We start from the raw sequence: 22,688 nt of genomic DNA, 5'->3' as shown, positions 1-22,688 counted from the left end.
AAACGCCAACCAACAACGGAGTTTTCAGGACCGACTCATTTCGATAACATATGTTATGCCTGCGTGTTTAGACATATTACCGTTGATGATAAGTTAGCAGAAATATACTTTGACGTCAAAGCTTGCAAATTCCATTATAGGTATGTGGCTTTAAGGCGGGGTCCACATGAAAAACAGCCCATTTACCAGACATTTTTTCACATTCAGTATTTTGCTCTAAACTATACATATTTTAAACGCTTGTGCAACAAAAATATATATATATACAAAAAATCAAAATAGAATGCTTAAGGTCCCAAAAGCTAAGTGTAATTTGTTACATCATGGCTGAGCACTACCAAAGTTTACCTGACGAGAAAAGAAAAAACTCCAGCTAAATGTGAGGAAAACGAACGTTGGTTACGTAATATATCAAACACGAGACACAGCGTTTCATCACATATCAAACATCGAGAAGAGAGTTGAAAATAAGATGCGTAGCGGAGTATTTTTGACGAACTTCGAGGAAAATTGACGAACTTCAAGGAAAATTGGCTGGATTGGGGGCCGAAGCCTCCTTCGAACTTACAGAACTTAAATTAAACGACGGCAAAGATAGGGTTGCCTTGTTTAATTCAAGAAGGGCGAGCTTAACCGCTAGACCAACTTGGCAATGCACAGAAAGGAGCGGTGAAAATGGACTAGAAATAGGTGGAGGTTTCTGTTGTCTTCACTGGATCTATTATCGAACATAATTTATTCGTAGGTCCTGTGTGCGTGCAAACTGTGACAAAATGCAAACAGAAAACAGAAACAACATCACGTTAGTTTTGAAAGGTATTTTATAGGCGCTTTTTAGTAATGACTATGAATGTCAAACAAATAAATAGACAACAGTCAAATCTTTTATCGAGGAACGAAAAAAAAGCTCAAAAGTACCACACGCAGTTTACTTGGTCTCTCCAACAGTTGTTGACAAGTCTAAACTGCTTCTTTCATGTATTGGCCGGGGCTTCTGAAGGCGCAAAATTAGAATTTCTGTCCGTGTTATACTGAATGCAATTGTACCAAACATTAAAATTGATTTTAATTTCGCGCTTATCTACGACGCAAAAATATTCGAAATCATGATTTTAATCTGACCAACCTTTACTAAAATTACATTTGAGTGAATATCAAAAGCTTAACCTTTACGAAAGAAAATTCGGCTTCCTTTATTCGCATTTAGTATTTCAAAACCGTAAAAGGGCTCACTGTCTCAATCCGAGTGAATTCTCGCGTATATAACGAAGTAGACCCAAGTGACAGCCAGTACAACTGCCTCGGAATGTTTTCACTAAATTATGTTTGGTTTTCTATTTTGTTGTCCAATGATCAGAGTACGAGAAAGAAAAAGGTTAAAAAAAATTTAAAACTTTTTTATTCTTTCAATTGCTTAAGAAAAATTTAGCAGTCAAACTTCGCCGTCATTTCGGTCAGAAGTAAAAATACAATGCAGCCATGATATGACGACTGAAATGCTCATAGACTGTTCACAGTCCCCCTATTTTTCCGTGGGATTGTCGAGACCGGTACGCTTCAATGGAGCTGCCGCCATCTTGGTTTGTAAAAGGGAGCGCGATCTGGGGAGAGTGTCTAAACTACCGAGGGGAGGGGAGCGGAGTCACTATACAAACACCCACTCCCGCTCCCCTCGGTAGTTTAGACACTCTCCCCAGAGCGCGCTCGCTTTTACAAATCAAGATGGCGGCGGTTCCATCGAAGCGTAAATCCCACGGAAAATTAGGGTGACTGTGAACAGTCTAAAATGCTCACTACCAAAAACCTTTTCCCTTCATGCGTTTAATGCATTTGAATACAAACAAGTTACAAAGCGTAGCGCAGTTAACAGAAGCCTTGCGAACGCTTTCAATTGGATTTAACAGCAAGAATGTGTTCAGAAAAAGGCGGGCTCGCATTAGTTTGAAATGAATTCAAGTCGTTACATTGTAGTTGCAAGAATTTTTGGCAGCAAATTTTCTTTACCCAAATATTTTGACCAAAGCAAATGTACTTAGTTTTTTGTCAACTAAAGTGTCGACCGCCATGATTTAAGAATTTCATTTTCTCGAAAAGTTCGTTAGTTTATCGTGAGACTATGATCTAATACTGCGTTTGAGAGTTTAGAGATTTGTTATGAGCACTCATTCCCCAATTGAGAACAAAATCGTAATTTTGGCCAGTGTTTGGAATGAACTCAATATGACTATTGTCACGACTTAGGATTAAAAACTTTTGAGAGTTCACATTGAGAAAATCCATGGCGGTCATCGTCATAGTTGGCAACAAAGGTTAACTTGTAACGTTAAATAGTTTAACTAAACCGAAGTCTTGGAGAAACATTTTTAAAATAAAAACTAGCGAAATTAGTAAGAAATAACGTTTCGCCGTCCTCGTGACAGCGAAACATTGTTTCTTACTAATTTCGCTAGTTTTTATTTTAAACTAAAGTCAACATTACTATTCGAAGGAAACGTTTGTGCAACCATTATGCGCGCTAAGTTCTTGTATTTGTGAACCACTTTTGCTTTTAGTATTTTATCGTTCTCAACTGTAAACGTTATTTAAAAAAGGAAAATTTCACATTTGCTCGTAATATAAAAACAGCACAAATAAGGTCTTACAATAATCTGACTTAAGCAACAATAAAAGGATGTGACTTACAGTATTTGTTTGTGCATATGAATATATATAATAATGGAAAGAATGGAGACAAAGGAAGATTTTTTTTTAAAAAAAATGGCGCATGCGTATTAGGTACGCCGTATTTTTCTAAGTTTTTTGGCGGGAAAATTGCCTTCAACTGAACAGCGCTTCGCATGTCCAAATAAGCTTTTGGCGGGAAAAGTTTTTTCTAAGAAAAATTTTCCCGCCAAAAGACTTAAAAAAATTAAACAATCTACACTGAGAGACAAACAGAAAACCAGTGAATAATACTGCACAAAGGAAAAAATATAACATTTGAAAAAGCGGAGTTTAGTTTGTTCAGATTAAAAACCGCGGAACAACATCTGTTATACAAAAAAGAAGCACGACTTCAAAGCAAACAAAATTTCACTGGTTTAAAGCTTGCACCCTCAAGTTTATTTATTATAAACAACTTGCAAGAACGAGATTTGAAATGTTGAGCGTGTCAAGAAAACGATGAAACTACAGTGCATTCCCAATACAGTGAACAAGCCGGGCAAAAAATACCAAAGGTTCACAATAATTATGCGCAACAAACTTTAGTGTACCATATGGCCTTTTCCACGAGAGTAAAAGCTGTGTATTTTTGTTGAAAAATCCAAATTAATAGTTTGATTGAACGGGATTGCACGGTGGTGTTCAATAAAAAAATATAACTAAGCTTTCTATTTAATTTGCTGATAAAAAATCTAAGATGTTTCCACTGCGTCGCAATGCTATAAAAAACCCTAAATGAAACGCCAGCTTATAACAATTTGCTGCTTTTGAAAAATTTACTAAAACAGCTAATAATTTTTTTTTTTGTCTCCTTTGTAAAACATTAAATGTTTCAATTTTTGTCCCATGTACAGTGATTTTCACCTATGTACACAAAGCAGCGAAATGTTCAAAGCTGGTGTTAACTGTAGAAAAATTAACCCTCAAATTTAGGCCAAAACATGAAATACTGTTCATGCAGGTCTGGCAAGCATTTCTCAAAACACCTGACGAGTTTTCTAGCCCAAAATCAATCGTTCAAATCCGTCCTCTATTAATGTGTGGTAAATTTTCGTGCAAACTGACCAAATGTGTATCTTAACCTTCTAAAGTAGTTTTCCACGTTTTAGCTTTCAAAATTGTTAAAGACTAAAGAACAAAATTCTGATAATGAACATTGTGCACGTAAAACAGTCTTTTAAGAGTTTTGAGAAATGCACGCCTGGTTCTCATACACTGAATACCATTTTTCTGCCACACAATAATACATCAACACTTGCCCATCATCATGTTCGCTACCCAGTGGCCTAATAAGATTTCTTACATATTTTTTTCAATGTTCCACCTCGGCCAAAAGAGGCCCTGGTTCCTCTTCAGAACTACTGCATCTTTTTTGTTTAGCCATGACCAAATTGAAATCAAAGAAAACTTTTGTTGAAAACTCATGATTTGCAATGTGCAATAAGCTCCCTCCACCCCAGGGGGCTTAAATAGAGCTTTTAAGGGTAAACGTCACCAACAAAAGCTGGATGATTCTTGACTGCCACACAGGCTATTCGAAATTTCGTATTACAGTCAAACCCTGCTTGACAGACAGCTGGTCATTTTCATGGTCTTAGCCCATACATTTTCTCAAAAAAGGTAACCCACCTAATATGGACACCCGCAACTAACCTACCACGCAATTGTTTTTAGGGCAGTCGCACTACTCTAGTCTTCCCCACAAACACCTGCTTGCTGGACCGTTAGCATTCATTTACTATTTCTCCTCAAGTAGCACTCTAGCCAACCATTACTTAGCCACTGTCTACCTATGACACATCAAATCACTCCTTGGAGTAGACTTTCTGCAGAAATATACAAACGTATGGATGACACTTCAAAGAAACGTCGTTAATGTTTTGAGACACTTTAACTCTGTTATCTATTGAACAAATACTGCTTGCTTAATTTATCGATGGACAGTGGATGAAAGAGTGTCTAAACGCACAAATTTGTTTTAAACTGAATCTTTGTAGGCTTTTTCTACAGCCAAACAGCCAGTTTCACGTACGAACTAACTATCGAAACCTGTTTCTTCAGCAAGCTGCAGAGGATATTCTTGTTCATTGAACGTTTCGAAATTTCAGATAAAATGGGTAACAAAGTGTGTTTTCAAAACAGGCTGGCCCATAAAAGACTATTAGCGCACACCGTTACAATTCAAAATTACACTTAAATCTAACTGGGTTAGAGAAATCATTTCTTTTAGCCCAACCTTTCAAGTATTTTGCTGAAATGAATTTGAAAACAGCTCAATTCCCAGTTGGGTCTTGTGAGATGGCAGCTAAACATAAAGTAAAGGTTAATTATCTAGGCTTTGGTAAGTACACTGTGATTGGCTAAGCGGTAGCAATGGGATGCCAAGCTCCAGCAAACAGGTGTTTGTGAGGATTCGAAGAGGGTTAAATCAACCTAAAAACTGCGTGGGAGGCTAACCCCCAACCGACAGTCACATGGACACTTTCTGGTCCCAGCTGTGTCTGTAACAACAGAGCTAGACTGTGATCTCTTAATTTGTCCAGATGATTAAAATTATTTTAACAAATTGAAGGGGTGAGTGAAAGAAAGCCACATTGACTTTTAAAAGAAAAGTTTTGAGAAAGTTTTGACAAAACAACTTTCCAAAATTTTTCAAATTAATATCTGTTAATCTCATTCAGTGATCAACTTCAGAAAACTTAATTTTAGCCTGCAAAACAACAGAGTGTATACAAGGAAAAATGAATTAAACTATATATCAGAAACTGAACTTACAAATGTAAAATTAACGCCTATGTCGCAAATGGAGGTTGGGTGCCCAGGAGCCAGGGGCTGGTACCGCCAACCCAAACCCAGGTAGGTAGAACACCCCATAAGCCTGCCCTACCCACAACCCAGCCACGAGCCCCGCCTGCAACCCAGCCCCAACCCTAGCACCTGTCACACTGAGACAAAAAGCTCAGTGGAAAAATAAGAAGTACATAAGACAACGAACTAACCCTAACCCTAACCAACCCCCAACACCAATCCCCAACAATAACAAGGTAACACTACTGGGAGGGAAGGGAGGGAAAGAAAAGCCCAACAAAACGCGATAAACTAGCCACGCCGCGAAAAACGCTGAGTAGAGTAAATTTCCGAGCACGTGCAAAGGAGCACGCCTAAACTGCAAGAGAATACCGCTGGCCACGCAATTGCCTGCAGACCTGAACCAGGCCCCAAACAATAATGTAACAACAAATGCCCAAACGCTAATGTGCTACCCGTGCTCAAACTATACGCCAATAAACGCTAACGCCTCGCTACCCCACGCCACCACGGAGCAAACTTGCTCCAAGTCGTTAACTAAGTTAAATTACATTTAACCCTATGTTAAATTGAAAACATTCATCTGTATATCAATCAAAACTCACTTTTTCCACACACCCCTTCACTTGAACACTTACATGTAAGTGGGCTGTTATAATGAATGTTTGTTTACCGTCCAGTACTACATTGTACTTGTTCATTGTATCTTTCCTTACATTAGTTCATCCTCTCTCACTTCATATTGTGTCTGTTGGCTAGTTGTGTTCATTCATCTGTGGTCCTTTTCCTCCGTGATCCATTTCGTACTTTCTGTCTCTGGCTGACCGCTCGAGTGCAAACTCTACCAATCTACAGAGAAACAAAGAAGGTAAGTGGATATTAAAAAAATTGACCACACTACAGGTCTGACAATTACATATCAGGGTCTTACACTGTATTGCTGTAACCACTATGAAGATTTTGGAGCACTGACAAGTCCACTAGCCAACACTGATTGTAAACCAACCAAACTGGAACACAATTTTTGCATGGGTTCCTAAAAATGATAGATAAACTTTGAGCAATCTCTTCTTCTTCGCAGGAAAAGTTAAACAAAAGCAAGAACACAACACTGCATGTGGACAAAAATTACTTGCCACGTGGTTTGAGTATCCTTGATTGAATGGGATGGACCATTATAGCTGTACATGAAGTAGTCAATAGACATATTTTACCCATCTAACTACAGTGTACCATATTTGGTAAGGAAACTCTTACAGATAAACTGACAGTCTGCCCAAGGCTGTAACACAGAAGGCATCTTTGCAATAGCTCTTTAAAACTTTGGCAAGTCACATGCCATTACAACAGAGAAACCCTAAGACTCAACACGAATACCTTTCTGAATGTGAACAAATCAGTGCTGGTCAAAAGACAGAAAGAGTCAACATACACAACATGCTACTGTAATTATCACATTCATTGAAATTTTGGTTTCTTTTAAGTTACCACATTGTTTACACATACATATAAATACATAATTTTTCTTTAACATTGTTTTTTATTTTGTTGCATAGCAGTACTTGCTCACTACAGGGTTCTCATTAGAAGGAGGGACCCGGGTATGAGTACCAGGATACACAAGACTCAGCACCTGCCTACTTTCAAACTGAACATAAAAAAATTCACTTCATGTGTGATTTTCTGCCCAGCTACTCTCCTATAGGTGCCTCCCTACTTCAAAACTTAATGAAACCCCTGTCACTGCAGATAATAAATCCCAAATTATCTCTGATTCCCATAAAAATTGGGACTCAACCTTCTTTCCTCCAGGCTCATATTACGTTACTTGGAAGACCAGTTACAGTTACATGTAGACTCGCATTTAACAAAATAATTTAATTTTGAATAGTACAACATACAGTATTACAATAGAAATAATTGTTGAACATATGGCAAGATCTACTGTAAATGCATTAATACAAAAAATATCTGTCCACACGAACATGTAGACAGTGTTAATTTAGACACCAAGAAAGGTTAACACAGGAACTTTTCTGCCCAAAAATAACACACTGTGTAGGTGATCTAAGGTCTCTCAACTCAAAGCCAGTTCTAGTGTACATCTGAAACAACTCTTATTAATCACTACATTTGTGAGTCATACTCATACACTTGCATATTATTTACAAGTGATTAATGTTACTATTCCACATATCCTTTTAATATTGTTTGAGAAAGCATGCAGCTAGATAACAGCCTTGAGAAGTAAACAGACAACAAGATGGCGTAATCGGGGGGACACATCCCCGTGGAAGGTTAATACGCCTTTGGGTTATATGCGCAAAACAAACATAAGCCTCACTTACCTCCCCCCTAATGTGGGGTAGGACAAGAGTATTGGCAGAGCCTTTCTTATTTCCCCAGCACCATACGGGCTGGAACAGACAAGATAAAGGCAAAGGTACGAGATGGCAAGATACAAGCAATGCCAAGAGCTTGAGGGAAGTCGCAACGCAGACTTAACCGAACCACAAGAAGTGACCCCAAGTTTAATATATATTTAACAATTACTTCATGAGCGCACGCTAAAACTAATCTCATATCCAACAAGCGCCAATGGAATAATTGTTTTATTAAATTCTCCGCGTTTGGACATTGCTGTTGAAGGTTACTGAATTTTTATATTTTAAGACAAAAATTTCTTTCCAATTAAAACGACCGGATGTTGAGGCAACCTCTGACCAAAGCGAGCGAAACATAATTATCACATGACATGCGCAGCTCTTTGCAAACGGAGTTGAAAATAATCGAAAGCGAAGAAAATCGGACACAGTCGGACATCTAAAATTCAAGAAACGTTTAAATGTACGAATAGGCCATTTTACAGTTGCTTACTCAGTGACCGGGCCTATTAATGGTAGCGAGGCTGCCGGTGACCTTGTATTGATACAGACCTCACTGTTTTTATCATTTAAATTGTGTTGTTGTGATGCAAACTAGCCTGCGTTTGCATAAGAAAAGTAAAGAGATTTGTATCAAAACAAGGTCACTGGCAGCCTCGCTTTCAGCCATAAGCCAGGTAACACATCAACAACTGTAAAATGGTCTATTATAACCTTTCTGAGAGTAGCATTCAAGTGCTTTTGAAGTTCCAGCTCATCGAGAAGCGTAATAGTTGTGCACATTTGAGCAAATGTTCTGCTGTGTGGTGCCGAGCGAAGGAAGAGATCAGGGCAAGGACGGCTTTTTTCATGCTGAACTGAATTCCTCGCGGACGATCAAAAACACTTCAGGCAAGTCCAAGTGTACGAGGTACAACCTCACTGAGACAAGCATTCAGTGCAAGTTTTTAAACTTCAAGCTTATTTGAGAAGCGTGAGAGCTCTGCACATTAGTGCAAATGTTTTGCTGAGTGGTGCCGAGCGACGGAAACAAACATTATCGTCGCTGCTTGTACGGATTTCATAGATGAACCATCTGAAGTCCTCGTAAATTCGTAAAAACATAAAGGCAGGCATGAAGCTCTTCCTGAGAAATTTCTTCGATTGGTTTTATCCTCTTACTGCCAGGATTTGCCAGCCATCCTGAAATTTTTAAAAGGTAACCGGTTGTTATTGTTGTTGTTATGTGATCTAAAAAATCGTAAAATCTTGCAATTTTGAAGATTTTAAAGGAAACTTCAGGGATACGTACCATTAAATAGTGTCAAACCGAACGTTGTGGCTTTTATTGTTGTTATACTGAGATGGCATTGTTTGGTAATTCTTTCTTTTCCTTTTTTTTCTACATTTTTCCGAAGAAACTTTTGCTTCCCACCAAAAAAAAATTTAGCTTAGCGACACCTGGGGCGTTTGTTTTCCATATAAGGTCAAACTACGGTATATGAGCTGATAACCGAGATTTAGTGAACCAATCAGAACGCTAGAAATGCAATATCCGAGGCTGAGAATTTAATAAATATATATATTTATACAATGAACTGTGTAAAACTCGCGTTTTGATTGGTCTAGAGGAGTGTGTGATTAGAGTATAGACGCACGATTGACGTCATCGAGTGGTGTGACTGGCGCACGTGATCAGAGTCTAAAGTCCAGCCAGAGTGACTGGTCAACAAAGTTTTGCAAACTGTTTTTGCGAGTAGCGGACAAACACAGGCAAATTTTCGCGGGAAAGGAAAACTGCCCAATAAAACATTGGGCAAAGACTGTTGAGAGCGACCTCAACCAGGACAAAAAAGCTAGAACTTTGTTGTGACGTGAAAAGAAAGCAAATATTTGTCGAAATATGTCGCCGATAAAAATCCGGTAATGGCGAGTAAATCGATTACTGACAACTCGCAATGAAGTGACTTACATGCTGTAATATTTTGGGGTCAGGATTTCCTTCTGGAATAAAGGTTAGTTTTGAAAATATTGTTAGTGAAATTCTTTCGGATTATACTCTAATTTAGAAGATCACAATTGCATGTATGTAGTAGTCCAAAACTGAGTTTGCTGGAAAGTTTTTGACTCAGCTCAGGCAACGCGATGCTTGCTCACGAAATGTGTTGAAATGTCTTCGTTATTGTATAAAACAAATAGATTCCATTTTGACGTGGGTCTGTACTCTGATAATGCACAGAGGACGTCAAAACGTGGTGAGAACATCAGTCACGCTACGAGCCGCACTTCTTTGTTCTCACCACGTTTTGACGTCATCTGTGCGTTATCAGAGTACAGACGCACGGCAAAATGGAATCTATTTGTTAAATATATAACAATCCTCCTCCAAAGGGACAATTTTGTCCGAGGGGATGCTAAGATCATATGCGGTACGCTGTCTAAACTGCTCATCATAAGACAGCCATGCTAAGCCTTTGAACTTTGATACGGCTCGGCTGATGATCTGCTGATATTTGATCAGCTCCACAGATCTGTTAGGGTAGGTGGCGAAGATTGCCAGCATGTAGGTGGTAAAGGCATCGAGCCACTTTTGAAAGGAATCTATGACTGGCTTTTTCTGTTTAACCAGGGTGAGCAGGAAGCCCTGGAAGTCTGGCGAGGACTCTTCGTAGCATAGCTGCAGAGTGGGGGACTGGGACTGATAAATCATATCAGGGAGAAGTAAACAGAAATCAACGTACTCACCACTGAGTATTTTGTCCTTGAGTGATTTGTCCAGGGGATGGTTCAGGCCTAGAGGAGTTGCCACATTTTGCGAACGCGGACTGGGTGTGCTCTGGTCAAGGTACATCCTTGCTGGGGCCTCACAGCTTGGAAAAGAACTTAAAGCTGCCTGAACAGTGGATGAGACGATGTCCTGAATGGCGGCGAGTTGGGCTGGCATGAATATGAGAACAGGATCGCTTGCCTGACCAGGTTCAAAGATCTCGATCCGCTCCTCAAACAGCTCACCAACCGATAAACCGGCACCTGAAACATACTCTTGTTCTCCGTCTGATGGCTGGGCTTCGGCCAGAGGTTCGGGCATTTCTACAGTGCGTGGCTTAACAGCTTACTCACTCGAGGATGTCTTCCAGGAGCGACAATGTTATTGTTTACTCGACCACGAGAAGGGCATCGTTTAGGACGTGCTGGTGTGGGCGTTGTCACTGCCCTGAGCCTTTCAATGAGGCGAGGGCGAGTTCCCGTGATCGGTAGGTTCAGCTGCTGTAAGCGCAGTCGAAGAACTTCACCAGAGAGCTTTGTTAGGTCGTCGTCTCATACGGTTTTAGCAGGGCGAGGATGAGAACCTGGATGTACCATGATGATGATTGATAAACAAAATTTTACTACATGTTTGCATTCATGCGATACTGCCAGGATAATGCCCTGGGATAGTGTTCTGATGCTTTTATAGCCAGACAGTGACTCAAAGTTCCACCAATAGGCAAAATTGTACTATAAACTAAATAGACACAACAAGGCAAACTACTAGCCATGAATAGGGCTTTACAGAACAAGAACCAATCCCCGCAAAAGTAAGATTCATTTCTAGACAATTGTGCAACATAAACTAAATAGACACAACTTGGCAAACTACTAGCCATGAATAGGGCTTTACAGAACAAGAACCAATCCCCGCAAAAGTAAGATTCATTTCTAGACAATTGTGCAACATATTGGTAAAATTTCCTAGCCATGAAAGGCTTTTATCCTACCCATACTGAATAGAGAGCATTCATTTATGAATGAGGCCTTTCGTGCATATATTGTTGTCTGGGGTCGAAACAACATTGCCTGACTGGTAGCATTATCAAATTCTTTTTTCTTTTTGGGGTCGCGATGGGCCGAGAGATAAGACTTTGGGCCACCAGGTTATTGTTCTCGGTCTCGTTTTTCGTACTCGGCTGGTACGAGTTACGTTTTCTGTCAAGTTATCAAATTCTTTAAATTCTCGGTCTTATTAAGCGTGTTTTACCATTCGGTAAAAGCCTTATTATTCATGTAACCATAGCAGATTCCTCAACAGATTACCATACAATGATACATTCTTTCATGCATTCTTGATGATTAAATAAGTTTGCAGGTGCCCCTGGGACATACAAATGAGTGCTTACCTTCAAGATGCAAACAATTGAATAACATGTACATGTATCTTTGTTTCAACGTCTGTCGATCAGCTCGGAAACACACTGGAACACTGTTAAAGAAAAACAAATATACTAACTTTGGTAACTTCTTGCATGTTGGACCACCTTTGGGAGCAGTGGAAATGTGATGGTTTATATGAAGTGATTGCCTCATGATGAGACATTCTAAAATTAACGTAATTTCACTGCAAAAGGTCAATAAAAGGAGATACTGTACATGTACATCTACTAAAAAGGTGTACTGAAGTGGTAGTTCAGACAGATTGTGCAGTTCCAGTAAAAACCCATACCCACTCCATGGATTGGAAGGTCATCGGAGATTCCTAGGTGGAGGGGGGTCTTATAAGGCAAACGTGTAGGGGCAAAGTACATGTTTATGTGAAGCTAAACGGGAATTTCCTGGGGGGACGGGGGGTGCAAAACAAAAAACCTTCCGTTGGGGGAGTATGGATATTTTTTGGAATTACACATTTCAATGCAATAATATTACAGTGTAGTCATCACCTAAACAATTTGTATGCTTCTAAAACCTGAGGGAGAGACAAAAACCACAAAGAGGAAGGGACAAGAACTGGGACAGAAGGGGGTGTGACAAAATGCCAGTTGTTATATGTCCATGTAGATGACAGTCATGACAGGATATATGAGAGAAGGGAAAAAGTCCAATATCCCAAATTAATATAGATACTAACTCACTGATCTGTTACACTGTACAGTACATGTACACTGAGATACTCCACATGTAGGGTTGGAAAGTCTGGGAGACTGTACATGTAGTTTGTGAGTTGCAATGAAAAGCAGAGAAATAAGCTTGATTCAGGGATTTTACAGTACAATTCACTGTAATTGAAAAATTAACTCCACTAGTAATACACAATAGGCCACCAAATTTGATCCAAAATACTTCAACTACAATAAATCAGCTGTTTTGGTCTCCTGCAATTTAAATATACTACCATAGTTATGTAGTGCGTTATCCTAGTGAATAAATGTTAATAACAACCAAGTGCAAGCAGCCTTTAACTTTGACCTGAGTCTTATTGGTTCATCAGGAAAAAATGAATTTGAAACATGTCTGGTAAGATTAAAGGAACTTGGTTCAATAAACAAATGACTGAGAAAATTCTACCTAGTGTAAAAGAACTGGACCATGTGAAAAGTCTACAGCTTTATAATTAGCTCTTTAATTATCATATGTTCACTCACAGCCTTCACTCAGAATCACTTGGCCAGCCAAACTCTAGTATGTACAATAATTACACGGTAGTTGACCGACTCATAACTCAATAGCCATCCAGACCACTATCATTAAGACTACTATTCCTGGACAAAATCCCATTCAAGATATCCTGACAGTTTGTCTTTGCAAATGATACTGAAAATCCATTGTTGATCCTTCCTTTGCTTGAACAAGAACAGCTTCAATTTCCTCCTGAAGTAGCTGAAACTGTGCTGCTTTATCCTCAAATTTTATTGATACCTTTGAATTAACTTGCTTTCAGCTCATACAGTGAAGGAATTGTAGGCCGTGAGTTTTCCAGGTGTAAACAATGGAAAAATTTGGCAGAAGGCAAAAATGGCCTGATCCAAGTTCATTGAGGGATGAATTTTTCACTCTTCATTTCAAGTGTTATGCTCCCCGGGCACTAATGTTAATGTTACACATGTAGTTTGGTACTGTTACTTTTGCTATTTTTCAAGTTTGATAGGAAGTCACTTTGATTGTATCTTGGTGAACAATGGATTTAAGAATATCTGACATCAATGGCAAGCCCGACCATCCCCTCCTCCCCAAGGGCATTTGTCATGTTGTCGTTTCCCATAGCGAGGCATCCATCAGGGAAGATCTGCTTGCATTAATTTTGTCAAAGTTGGCATTAATTATTACTTGTATATACAGTTGATACCTGCCTACAGTAGATCCAATTTGATTTCAGTATGAATGCAGTCACACACACATCCTTATCAAATAAGATATTTCATCCATTGAAAAGTCATAATTATAAGTAAATATTGTACCAGCCCCTGCCTCAGGTAAACATTTTTGGGATCTTGTGTCTTATAGGGGGCCTCGATCGATGGTAACGGTCGGTATGTCGGTCGACTGATGGTCGATATCTCGGTCGATGTATCTACCGAGTATCGGTCGATTGTCGGTCGGGTAGCGGGCGAGCGTCGATCGAGCATCGGCCGCTATATTGGCGATGTATCGACCGATCATTGGATCACCTGCGGTCGAGAGATCGACCGACAGTCGGTCGCGATAGCATCGGCAGTGTGTCGGCAATACATCGGTGAACCGTCGGTCAAGTATCGGTAAAGTGTCGGTCGATGCATCGGCCGATACTCGGTCGACACAAAAAAGGAACGAGGATTTTGCTTTGTTCTAAATCGGTGTATCAATACGGTGTATCAATACTCCTGATGGATTTTACCGTGTTTAAATAAAGATTTATTGATTATTGATTGATTGATATTACGCTGGCATGTTTTTGCACGTTCTATTGACTTAATATGGTAAAATGATGCAATAGTGGAAGAATAAAATGAGATAACGACAGACTATCGACCCGCTATCTGTCGTTATTATATTGGCCATCAACTGATATGACGACCGATATAGCGGTGTGCTATGTACACGAATGTCGATCGAGATAAGGACGAAAAAAGTGTCAAAAAAACATATTGATAGAATATTGACCGATATATCGGCCGATACTATCGGCCGGTAAGCGGTGAAATATCGATGAAGTATTGGTGATGTGTCGGTGAAGTGTCGATGTATTGCTATCTATATCGGCCGACAGCCACCTCGGTCGATACGACGACCGCCATAGCGGTACAACATCGACCGAGTCGTCCCCAATTATCGACCGAGTAGCGACCGAGGCTCGACCGAGATATCGACCGTCAGTCGACCGACATATCGACCATTACTATCGATCGAGGCCCCCTATAAGACACAAGATCCCGTTTTTGTGCTCTACAGTTGACCACTCTCTTTTGCATGTGGAAGTCACTTACACTGTAACCCTTTCTGTCTACAAGGACATACTAAATACAGTATGTCCTCTATCGGATTATACACTGAGCATGTCCTGTTTTAAAAGCCATCATGTAAAAACTTCCACACCAAGCTAATAAATTTAAATGCAAAATAGTTTGGCTGAACACTAAGAGACTGGTACTGAGTTAGACAGTTGATGACTACTACACAACCACAGAACTGAAGTTATTACTTCAAAATGTTACATGTAGATGCCATTTTAAAACTGTCAAAGTCAAACTTTCACATTTCAAGCATGCAAGGATCAATAATTATTTGCATTTTTGTTTTTGTCTGAAATTGGCAAAACACGAGTTGATTAACTAGTAAAGATACGCTTGAAAAAGCTGATTCTGGTATTAATGAAGAGTCATTTTCAGAATTCAACGAAGATAACTACATGTATGTTGAAGAGGGTGAGGAACCTGAACAAGATAATGTCAAATTTGTCATCAGAAGCAGTCCAAAATTTCTGACACCCAATACATACATACATAGTTTACACACATACAAGTAGACAAAAAGTAAACAAAATACATGTACATCTTGGAAAGGAAGCACAAGGTTAACCCAATAACGTTCCCTCAAAAAAAAATGAAGAAAAGAAAAAAAATATTGGCATTATGTGTACATGTACATAACAAAGCATGGTGACAATAATAATATTAATTACTATTTACAATTTTGATCAAAACCATAAAATTAATGCAAAACGTAAAAGTCAGCACTATTCACATTTTAAGAAAAAAAAAGATTTCAATCTCGCTTTAAAAAGTTTAAAATTTCCTGCATCTACCAACTACTGCGGTAGGTTATTTCATTTTTGAACAATGCATAGAAAAAACAAGTATTTGTAAGAATTACACTTCGTGCTTCTTATATACAGCTTGAAATAATGGTTAGCCCGAGTGCGGTAGCTTTTACTTAGTTAAAAAAAAAAAAAGAATTTCAGGTTATTCAGTTCGAACACAGTTTTAAAACATTCTACAAGAGAAATGAAAAGTCTCCTTTTCTCTAAGGAGTTGAGTGGATCTTCGTAGTCCATTTCACCCCTTTTTTCCCAAGGGCGAGACGTGTAGCCCTTCTCTGTACATTTTCCAGCGCTAGGATATCTTTAACCAGGTAAGGACACAAGGGAGTGGGACCGCATATTCAAGGACAGGATGCACAGCCTAAGGTCTTGTACAGAATGGAAAAGGCTTCTTGATTTGAAGGCCCAAGCATTCTGTGGACAAACTTTGTAAATGCCTTGTTTACTACAGCGTTAACATGTGCACTACACGAGGAAGTCCGACGAGATCAGGACGCCCAAAGTCAAAGGGAAATTTTTGCTAGTAAGGGACCGGTCATTATTTATGTAGAGGGGGTGGGGGAGGGAAAAAAAGAGGGGGGTCAAGGCTGTTTTAGATTGGCAAGAGGGGGGGGGCTTATTTTTTTAATAAACAATTAATAGGGGGGTCATCATTTTTTAGGTTTTGCAAGGGGTCTTGTCTGTGCTTTTGCAAATGGGGTTACTTTACGAAATAAATTAATTTCAAAGATCCAGGTGGTGAAGATGGACAACCCAGTTTGAAGAATATTGTCATAAACGTCATTGCTTTAATATTTCCACTTTAATAAAAGACAAATCCAGATCAGCCTAGCTAAAGATGTTTTGAAGTGTTGACAGGCTTAACACGACTCCTGCTGGTGTCGCCCATGTTGTATACTCGACCTTTAGAGTTTGGCTTATAGGAGTATGTCTTTTAAAGATTAGGGTTAGGGTTAGATTTCTTTCAGCAAATGTTGATTCTCGATTAAATGCCATTTATACTCATTAAGATGTTCCTTGGGTTTGGCACGGATGGATTGTATTGCGTGACAAAGGGAAATATTTTCTTGCGCATTTTTTGTTTCTGACGAAGTGCCCACTTCCTGTCTGTAAATTGAACTCCTGCAAGGACTTCATTGACCAGAAGATCTGGGTAGCCTCGTACACACAAACGTGATTTAAAATCTCTTATATTTTCTTCAAAAAGAGTTTTGAAGAATTGGTTCTTAAAAGTCTAAGGGCCTCGCCCTTGATAAAACCTTTCCTGACGCTTGGGTGGGGGGTCATCAATGAAATATTGAATTAAGAGGGGGGGGGGGGGGGCTACTTGCCATTTTTAGACCTGAGGAGTGGGCGGGGCTGGCAAAAATTTTCATCTATCAAAATATTTTTCCCTCCCCCCCCCCTCTATATAAATAACAACCGGTCCCTAAGTAATGCAAATGATAACAGTGCAGATCAGAAATAAACAAACCAAAAAACGTGTAAGACATGCCTGTTTAAAATATGCACTCACATCTGCGTGTTTGACAGGAGCATCAAAACTGCACGCACACTTAAAGGGGAAGTATCACGAAAATTTGATGTCATTTCAAAACCCAGTAATGTTTGTCTGAGAACAGAAACAAAAAATAATTGTCTAGTTTTGTTATAAATTATCACCCCAGTGCAATAAAACTGTCGATTAGTGCTGCTGGCCAGAGACAGAGTAGGCCGGTATGGATTGAAACTTGAAAAATATTAGGCTAATGTTTTTCAAGTTTTCGTATTTTCGTTTCCAAAATGCGCTAGAACAGAGTACGTGTTGTTCCTGTCAGGAATTGAGTTGATTTCTCTCCTCTCATTGTTCTAGAATTATTTTGTAGCGAAGTGAAGGTCTTATTTCACCATTTTTAACAAAAGAGGTCAAAAGCCCCATGATACTTCCCCTTTAAGCTACATGTAATTAGTATAAATAAGTTAACTTACATGTATTGTTTGATAGTTGTTGTCATTTTCTTGTTAATTTTATTAGCTTTTTTTGTTAGCACAACCAGTGCTATAATCTGCTGATGGAGTCTGGCCAATGACCAAATAAATTGTAAAATATCTATGTTGTTCTGAAAGACCTGAACCTGTGTCGGAGATAATTGTGATTCCTTGCATGACTAGTATAGTTAGTTTTCTAAGGAGTCTAAACAATTTGCAACAGTGATTGACAATAGATTAGGACCTAGCAATGACCAATCAAATTGTATGAGAATGATGATTATTCCAATTCATTCACCAGGCTGGAAATATACCATCACATTTCTTTCAATCAAATTGTACATGTTCAATAGTATTGAGTTAGGAACCCTGTTTACAAACTATAGAGTGGCTCTTCACACACCTACTGTAAGAGTGAATAGGAGAAGCCATCAAAACTTAAGCAAGCTCAGTCGAGAGTATTGATTTAGTTCAGTTTGTTGAGTGTATCCCTAGTAAATGAGGGGAAGTTTACAAAACCTGTGCATATTGCTTTAATTTGCTCAGCGATTTCACCTTGCTTTGAATATTTAAATAAAGAAGTGCTGAAGAGGTGTGCAAATAACACCCGCATCAATTTGTAAGCTTACTGAATATTTTCCAAACCACAAAATGCACCTTTAAAGACAACAGCATCTAGTGTCAATAGCCTTTGTTTGCTATCTACATTGTATTTTGAAACTGAGCTAAGTTGCTTTAGAATTGTTTCTGTTTTCCTCTTCTTGGTTAGAACAGAAAATTGGTATCAAAAGTAATGTGCCAGGATTGATACAGCAATATAGAGGTGCAGTGATTGATACAGTGCCGGTTAAAAATAAGTTGACAGTCTATTTCAAGTGGTATCAAAAGCACTGAGCTAGGATTAATAAAGCAATATTGAGGTGCAGTGATTGAGACAGTGCTGGTTAAAAATAAGTTGACAGTCTATTCCAAGTCTTGATATGTATTTCTTGACTCAATCCTTGATACCAGATTCTTTTTAACAATCAAGTTAATCAAGGATGAAGGCTCAGTCATTGAGAATCACGTCAAGGATTGAGTCTCAGAAAGAAAAATAATAATGAGTTTATTGATTGACTGATCCCTCAAATACACTACCAAGCAAAAGGGATCACAATTTTTATAGCCAAATATTCCTTCAGCTACGCAAAGCAATGCAAAGAACAACAAGCTAAAAGTGAAGGTGCTAGTGTGCACTGTGTGCACTGTGTGGGTGATTTTTGCTCAGTGGATGGTAGAATTTGAACATTGTTGTTCAATACACAAATGAACCATGATTCAAAGAAATCAAAGCCAGGATCTATCAAAAGTCTAAGAGAAGCACACTTTGGACACCAGTGAAAGGAACTGAATGTACAGATAACATCACCATGGAATGAATAAACAACGAATGTTCACCTCATGAGTGCTTGGCCGACCGGCCTAGGGTAATTTTTAACTGGAGTAAAGATCTGCATTTATTGGAATGTCAGCTCTATGTAGACCTTAACGATATTCAACTTGTGTCTTTACATGTACCTTTACAAACACTTTTCTTAAAATCCACACTGCACTGATGATTTCTGAACAGAAAATACAGCAAGCAAGAGGTTTTTATTTTGTGAAGCGAACTCTTTCTTGACCGTGAAGGTATTAATTCAACTTGCTCGTTTTTTTTAGTAAATTTTTTAACAATTTTATTACAATCCCCATATTTCTCACTGCAAACGTGTTTTTGAACAAAAAATAGTGAGGCAAGAGGCATGGTACTTGATAAACCCAGCACTACAAGTTTATTCACTATTTTGTTTGGTTTGGCTGGTTTTGCGAAATGCAGTAAGCCAATTTAAAGAATGTCGAAAAATTCAGGTTTGTAGGGGAGTCAGACTCATGACCCCTGGGATACCAGCTGAGCGACCAAGACAATAACAAGCTGGTCATTTTCATTAATTTGCAACTACTTAACAACTGCAATGGTCACTCGTCAATTACATCTGTCATCCACAATCTGCATACATGTATATATTAATTATTATTCTATAGATTTCACTTTGATGAAAAATTGCTATGGCAGGTTTGTTCCAGACACTATTTCATCCTGTCAGTATGTAACTAACACTAGTTAGCAATGATTATATAAACTTCCATTATTAGGAGTGGTGAATGGCACATTCAAGACTACGTGTGACGATGAGACTAGGATTTTTCTACAAGCAAAATATATACAGACTTTCTTAGTGTTGTAAAAGAAATCTCAAACAGCCTCGCACAAACAATGGAGATTGTGCAACCCATGAAATTTGTTCTAGAAGTTGCATGCAGTGTAATTTCAAAAGATCATTCAGTTTGCCACACCCTGGTTGACGCACACAATTCCTGAGTGTTTTCAGGGAGGAAACCTTAAGTACGTGCACGAAAACCAATTTCTCACCTGACTTGATTTTCTACGGCTCTTTGTCCCCTGAAACAAAAAGAACTCAGTTTTTACTAATATTCAAGGCATTTCCTTCATGGTAAAAGATCTGAAGTATGTTTAGACTGTTTTCGTTGAGACGGCTTCGACTAAAAGATTCTGTCCAATCATAGCATTCTATTTTGAAGAGAAAACCGACTAATGTCGGTCAGTTGGTCAGGAAGCTGAAACTTGATATATGACATAGATATAATGGTAAAAAATTGTTGCATAATGATGTCATTCCCATTAAGGTCTGGCCCACTTCCACTGTAAGCAAATTGAGAAGGGTCACCGGATATTAAACCACACAAGATGGTTTTCATATCTAATAAGCTACCGTATGACTTTTTCAGCTGTCATTCACTAAATTACAGGCAACTTCAAAAAATTAATAATGCATAATCGTAACAACATCTACATGTTGACAGGCTCTTTCTGAGCAGAATTAGTTACGAGGATTTTCAATTTTCATGACAAACTACTTTCATGATAAACAATGTTACAGAGGAAATACTATTTTAAAAGACCAGCCACACTGTCTCGAACAAATTATAAGAGACACGTAGATACACAAGAATAAATTAACAGCATTCTTTCTGTGGAAATATAATGTACCAGTACATCATTCCAATAATTTGTTATACAGAAACATGAAAATTCATCTTACCATTGTACTTTGAAGCTGTAGTTACATGTAAATCCAGAGATCTAAGTCCCTAACTGAAATGGATAAAACATAGCTGATTAAATTTAAAAAAAAATTAAAGAAAAAATGACAGGCATTGAAAATAAAATGTTTATATCATCAACTTTTGCTTTGTAACGCTCTCTTTGGTGTAATTTCATTTCTTTCTTCTAAACCTATCTAAAACAGTTTTTTTTGTTGTTGTTGGGGGGGAGGGGAGGGGTGATATTCCCTTTTCTCCATACTAAAGTCTTGTGTTTGTAAAACTGAATACTCTTAGGGTGCGTTTCTTTGGGAAAATCTGAATACGGATTTTTGATCCAAGATCACTTGGATCATGGAGCATCAAAGGAACCAACGAATCCTACTCAAAGTGGATTCGTCGGCAGCCTTTGATTCAACATGATTGGAGTGATCTTGGGTCAAAAATCCGGATTGGGATTTTCCCAAAGAAATGCACCCTTAGACCCCTGAAGCCAAAACACCCCAAATTTCTACGATCAATTTCTCAACAAACTGAGCCAAAAAAAGTGAAAACCAAGACAACAGTTTTGAATAAATTCCCACTCAAATAATAATAATAATAATAATAATAATAATAATAATAATAATAATAATAATAACAATAATAATAATAATAATAATAACAATAATAATAAATAATAATAATAACAATCATCATCATCATCATCATCATCAAGTCTTAGACATGCAAATCAGTCCGTTCAAAAATTTCCCCACTCCTCCCCTCACCCTCCCCACAAACAAAGATCAAACTATGCCCCGAACGTAATTCATAAATAAACTATAAGCTATATCATAAACTGCTGAATTTTGCAGCAAGACGGGTAAATAACTAAAGAAAAGATAAATTTGGCACTTAACCTTTCTTGTCCATGTTTGTTAGGCTGACTTGACCACATCATCCGCCACTTCCTCTCACGACTCTGTTGTAAATTTTAAACTAAGGTTTACACCTGCAACTTGTTTCGCAACCTGAGGTGGATCATTTAAACTACTGCAGGAATTTTGTGATCCCTTGCAAAGCAACATAAGCTTATTTAAAATTTACAGCCAACCGCCATTTTCCTTTCTCCTCGTGGCCGACTTCTTAATACCAATCCCGAAATGAACACTGGGAAGATCCGTTCGTACCAACATTACAGGGGAGGGGAAGGTCAACTGGGCGGTGTACGTACGTGAAAAGGTAATGGGGTCATTTCTGTTCCATTCCGTGCTGCATAAGGTTTCTAACTTGATTGCAAACAACAATTTTTTTTTCCTTACTCTGGGAGACAAATTGGTTAAATACGGTAGACTGGATCACGAGAATTTTAAAAAATCTTAAATACAGACACAGACTCTCTACGGTTCTTTTTCCATTCGATTTCGTGTTGTCTCAAATTCTTGCATTTCCTGGAGTATCAAATAATGACAATCCAGGAATTAAGAAATGATTAATCATCAAAACTGTACAACGATAACAAACTCGAAGATTTATCATTTAGGCGACATTTGAGGCGTTTCTGACCCCTGACACACGAATATTTGCTTATGAGATAAGTTACCCAAAACCGCCGAAAATCATATGAAGTGTTTACTATCACATGTCGTATCAGTTAATTGCCTCAGCGTTCTTCG

General features: G+C 38.5%; 1 protein-coding gene across 2 annotated transcripts; it reads right to left on the bottom strand.

Annotated features, from left to right (window-relative positions):
- Positions 1-517: 517 nt before the first annotated feature.
- Positions 518-22,238, bottom strand: LOC146460776 (uncharacterized). Of its 2 annotated transcripts, XM_085087575.1 has the most exons (6): positions 21,933-22,238; positions 21,030-21,082; positions 20,339-20,368; positions 12,032-12,114; positions 10,620-11,224; positions 3,551-6,360 (listed from the first exon to the last, which is right to left on the bottom strand). In XM_085087575.1, exons 5-6 carry the CDS (start codon positions 10,960-10,962, stop codon positions 6,353-6,355), a joined length of 351 nt encoding a protein of 116 aa, XP_084943701.1. In that variant the 5' UTR covers positions 10,963-11,224; positions 12,032-12,114; positions 20,339-20,368; positions 21,030-21,082; positions 21,933-22,238; the 3' UTR covers positions 3,551-6,352. The 2 variants fall into 2 exon arrangements, 1 of the variants encoding a protein (XP_084943701.1); XR_014857524.1 differs by lacking the exons at positions 10,620-11,224; positions 12,032-12,114 and adding an exon at positions 518-1,507 and having other exon boundaries at positions 1,798-6,360.
- Between the last annotated feature and the right edge of the window lie 450 nt (positions 22,239-22,688).

The sequence above is a fragment of the Pavona decussata genome, unplaced genomic scaffold (genome assembly GCF_977016875.1).
Source record: "Pavona decussata unplaced genomic scaffold, jaPavDecu1.1 SCAFFOLD_207, whole genome shotgun sequence".
NCBI classification, from domain to species: domain Eukaryota; kingdom Metazoa; phylum Cnidaria; class Anthozoa; order Scleractinia; family Agariciidae; genus Pavona; species Pavona decussata.
The sequence above is the reverse complement of the archived record's forward strand: the minus strand, read 5'-3'. Positions and strand labels throughout refer to the sequence as shown.

Coding starts and splice junctions, on each gene's coding strand:
- LOC146460776 (XM_085087575.1), bottom strand. CDS start 10,962: ATGCCCGAACCTCTGGCCGAAGCCCAGCCATCAGACGGAGAACAAGAG.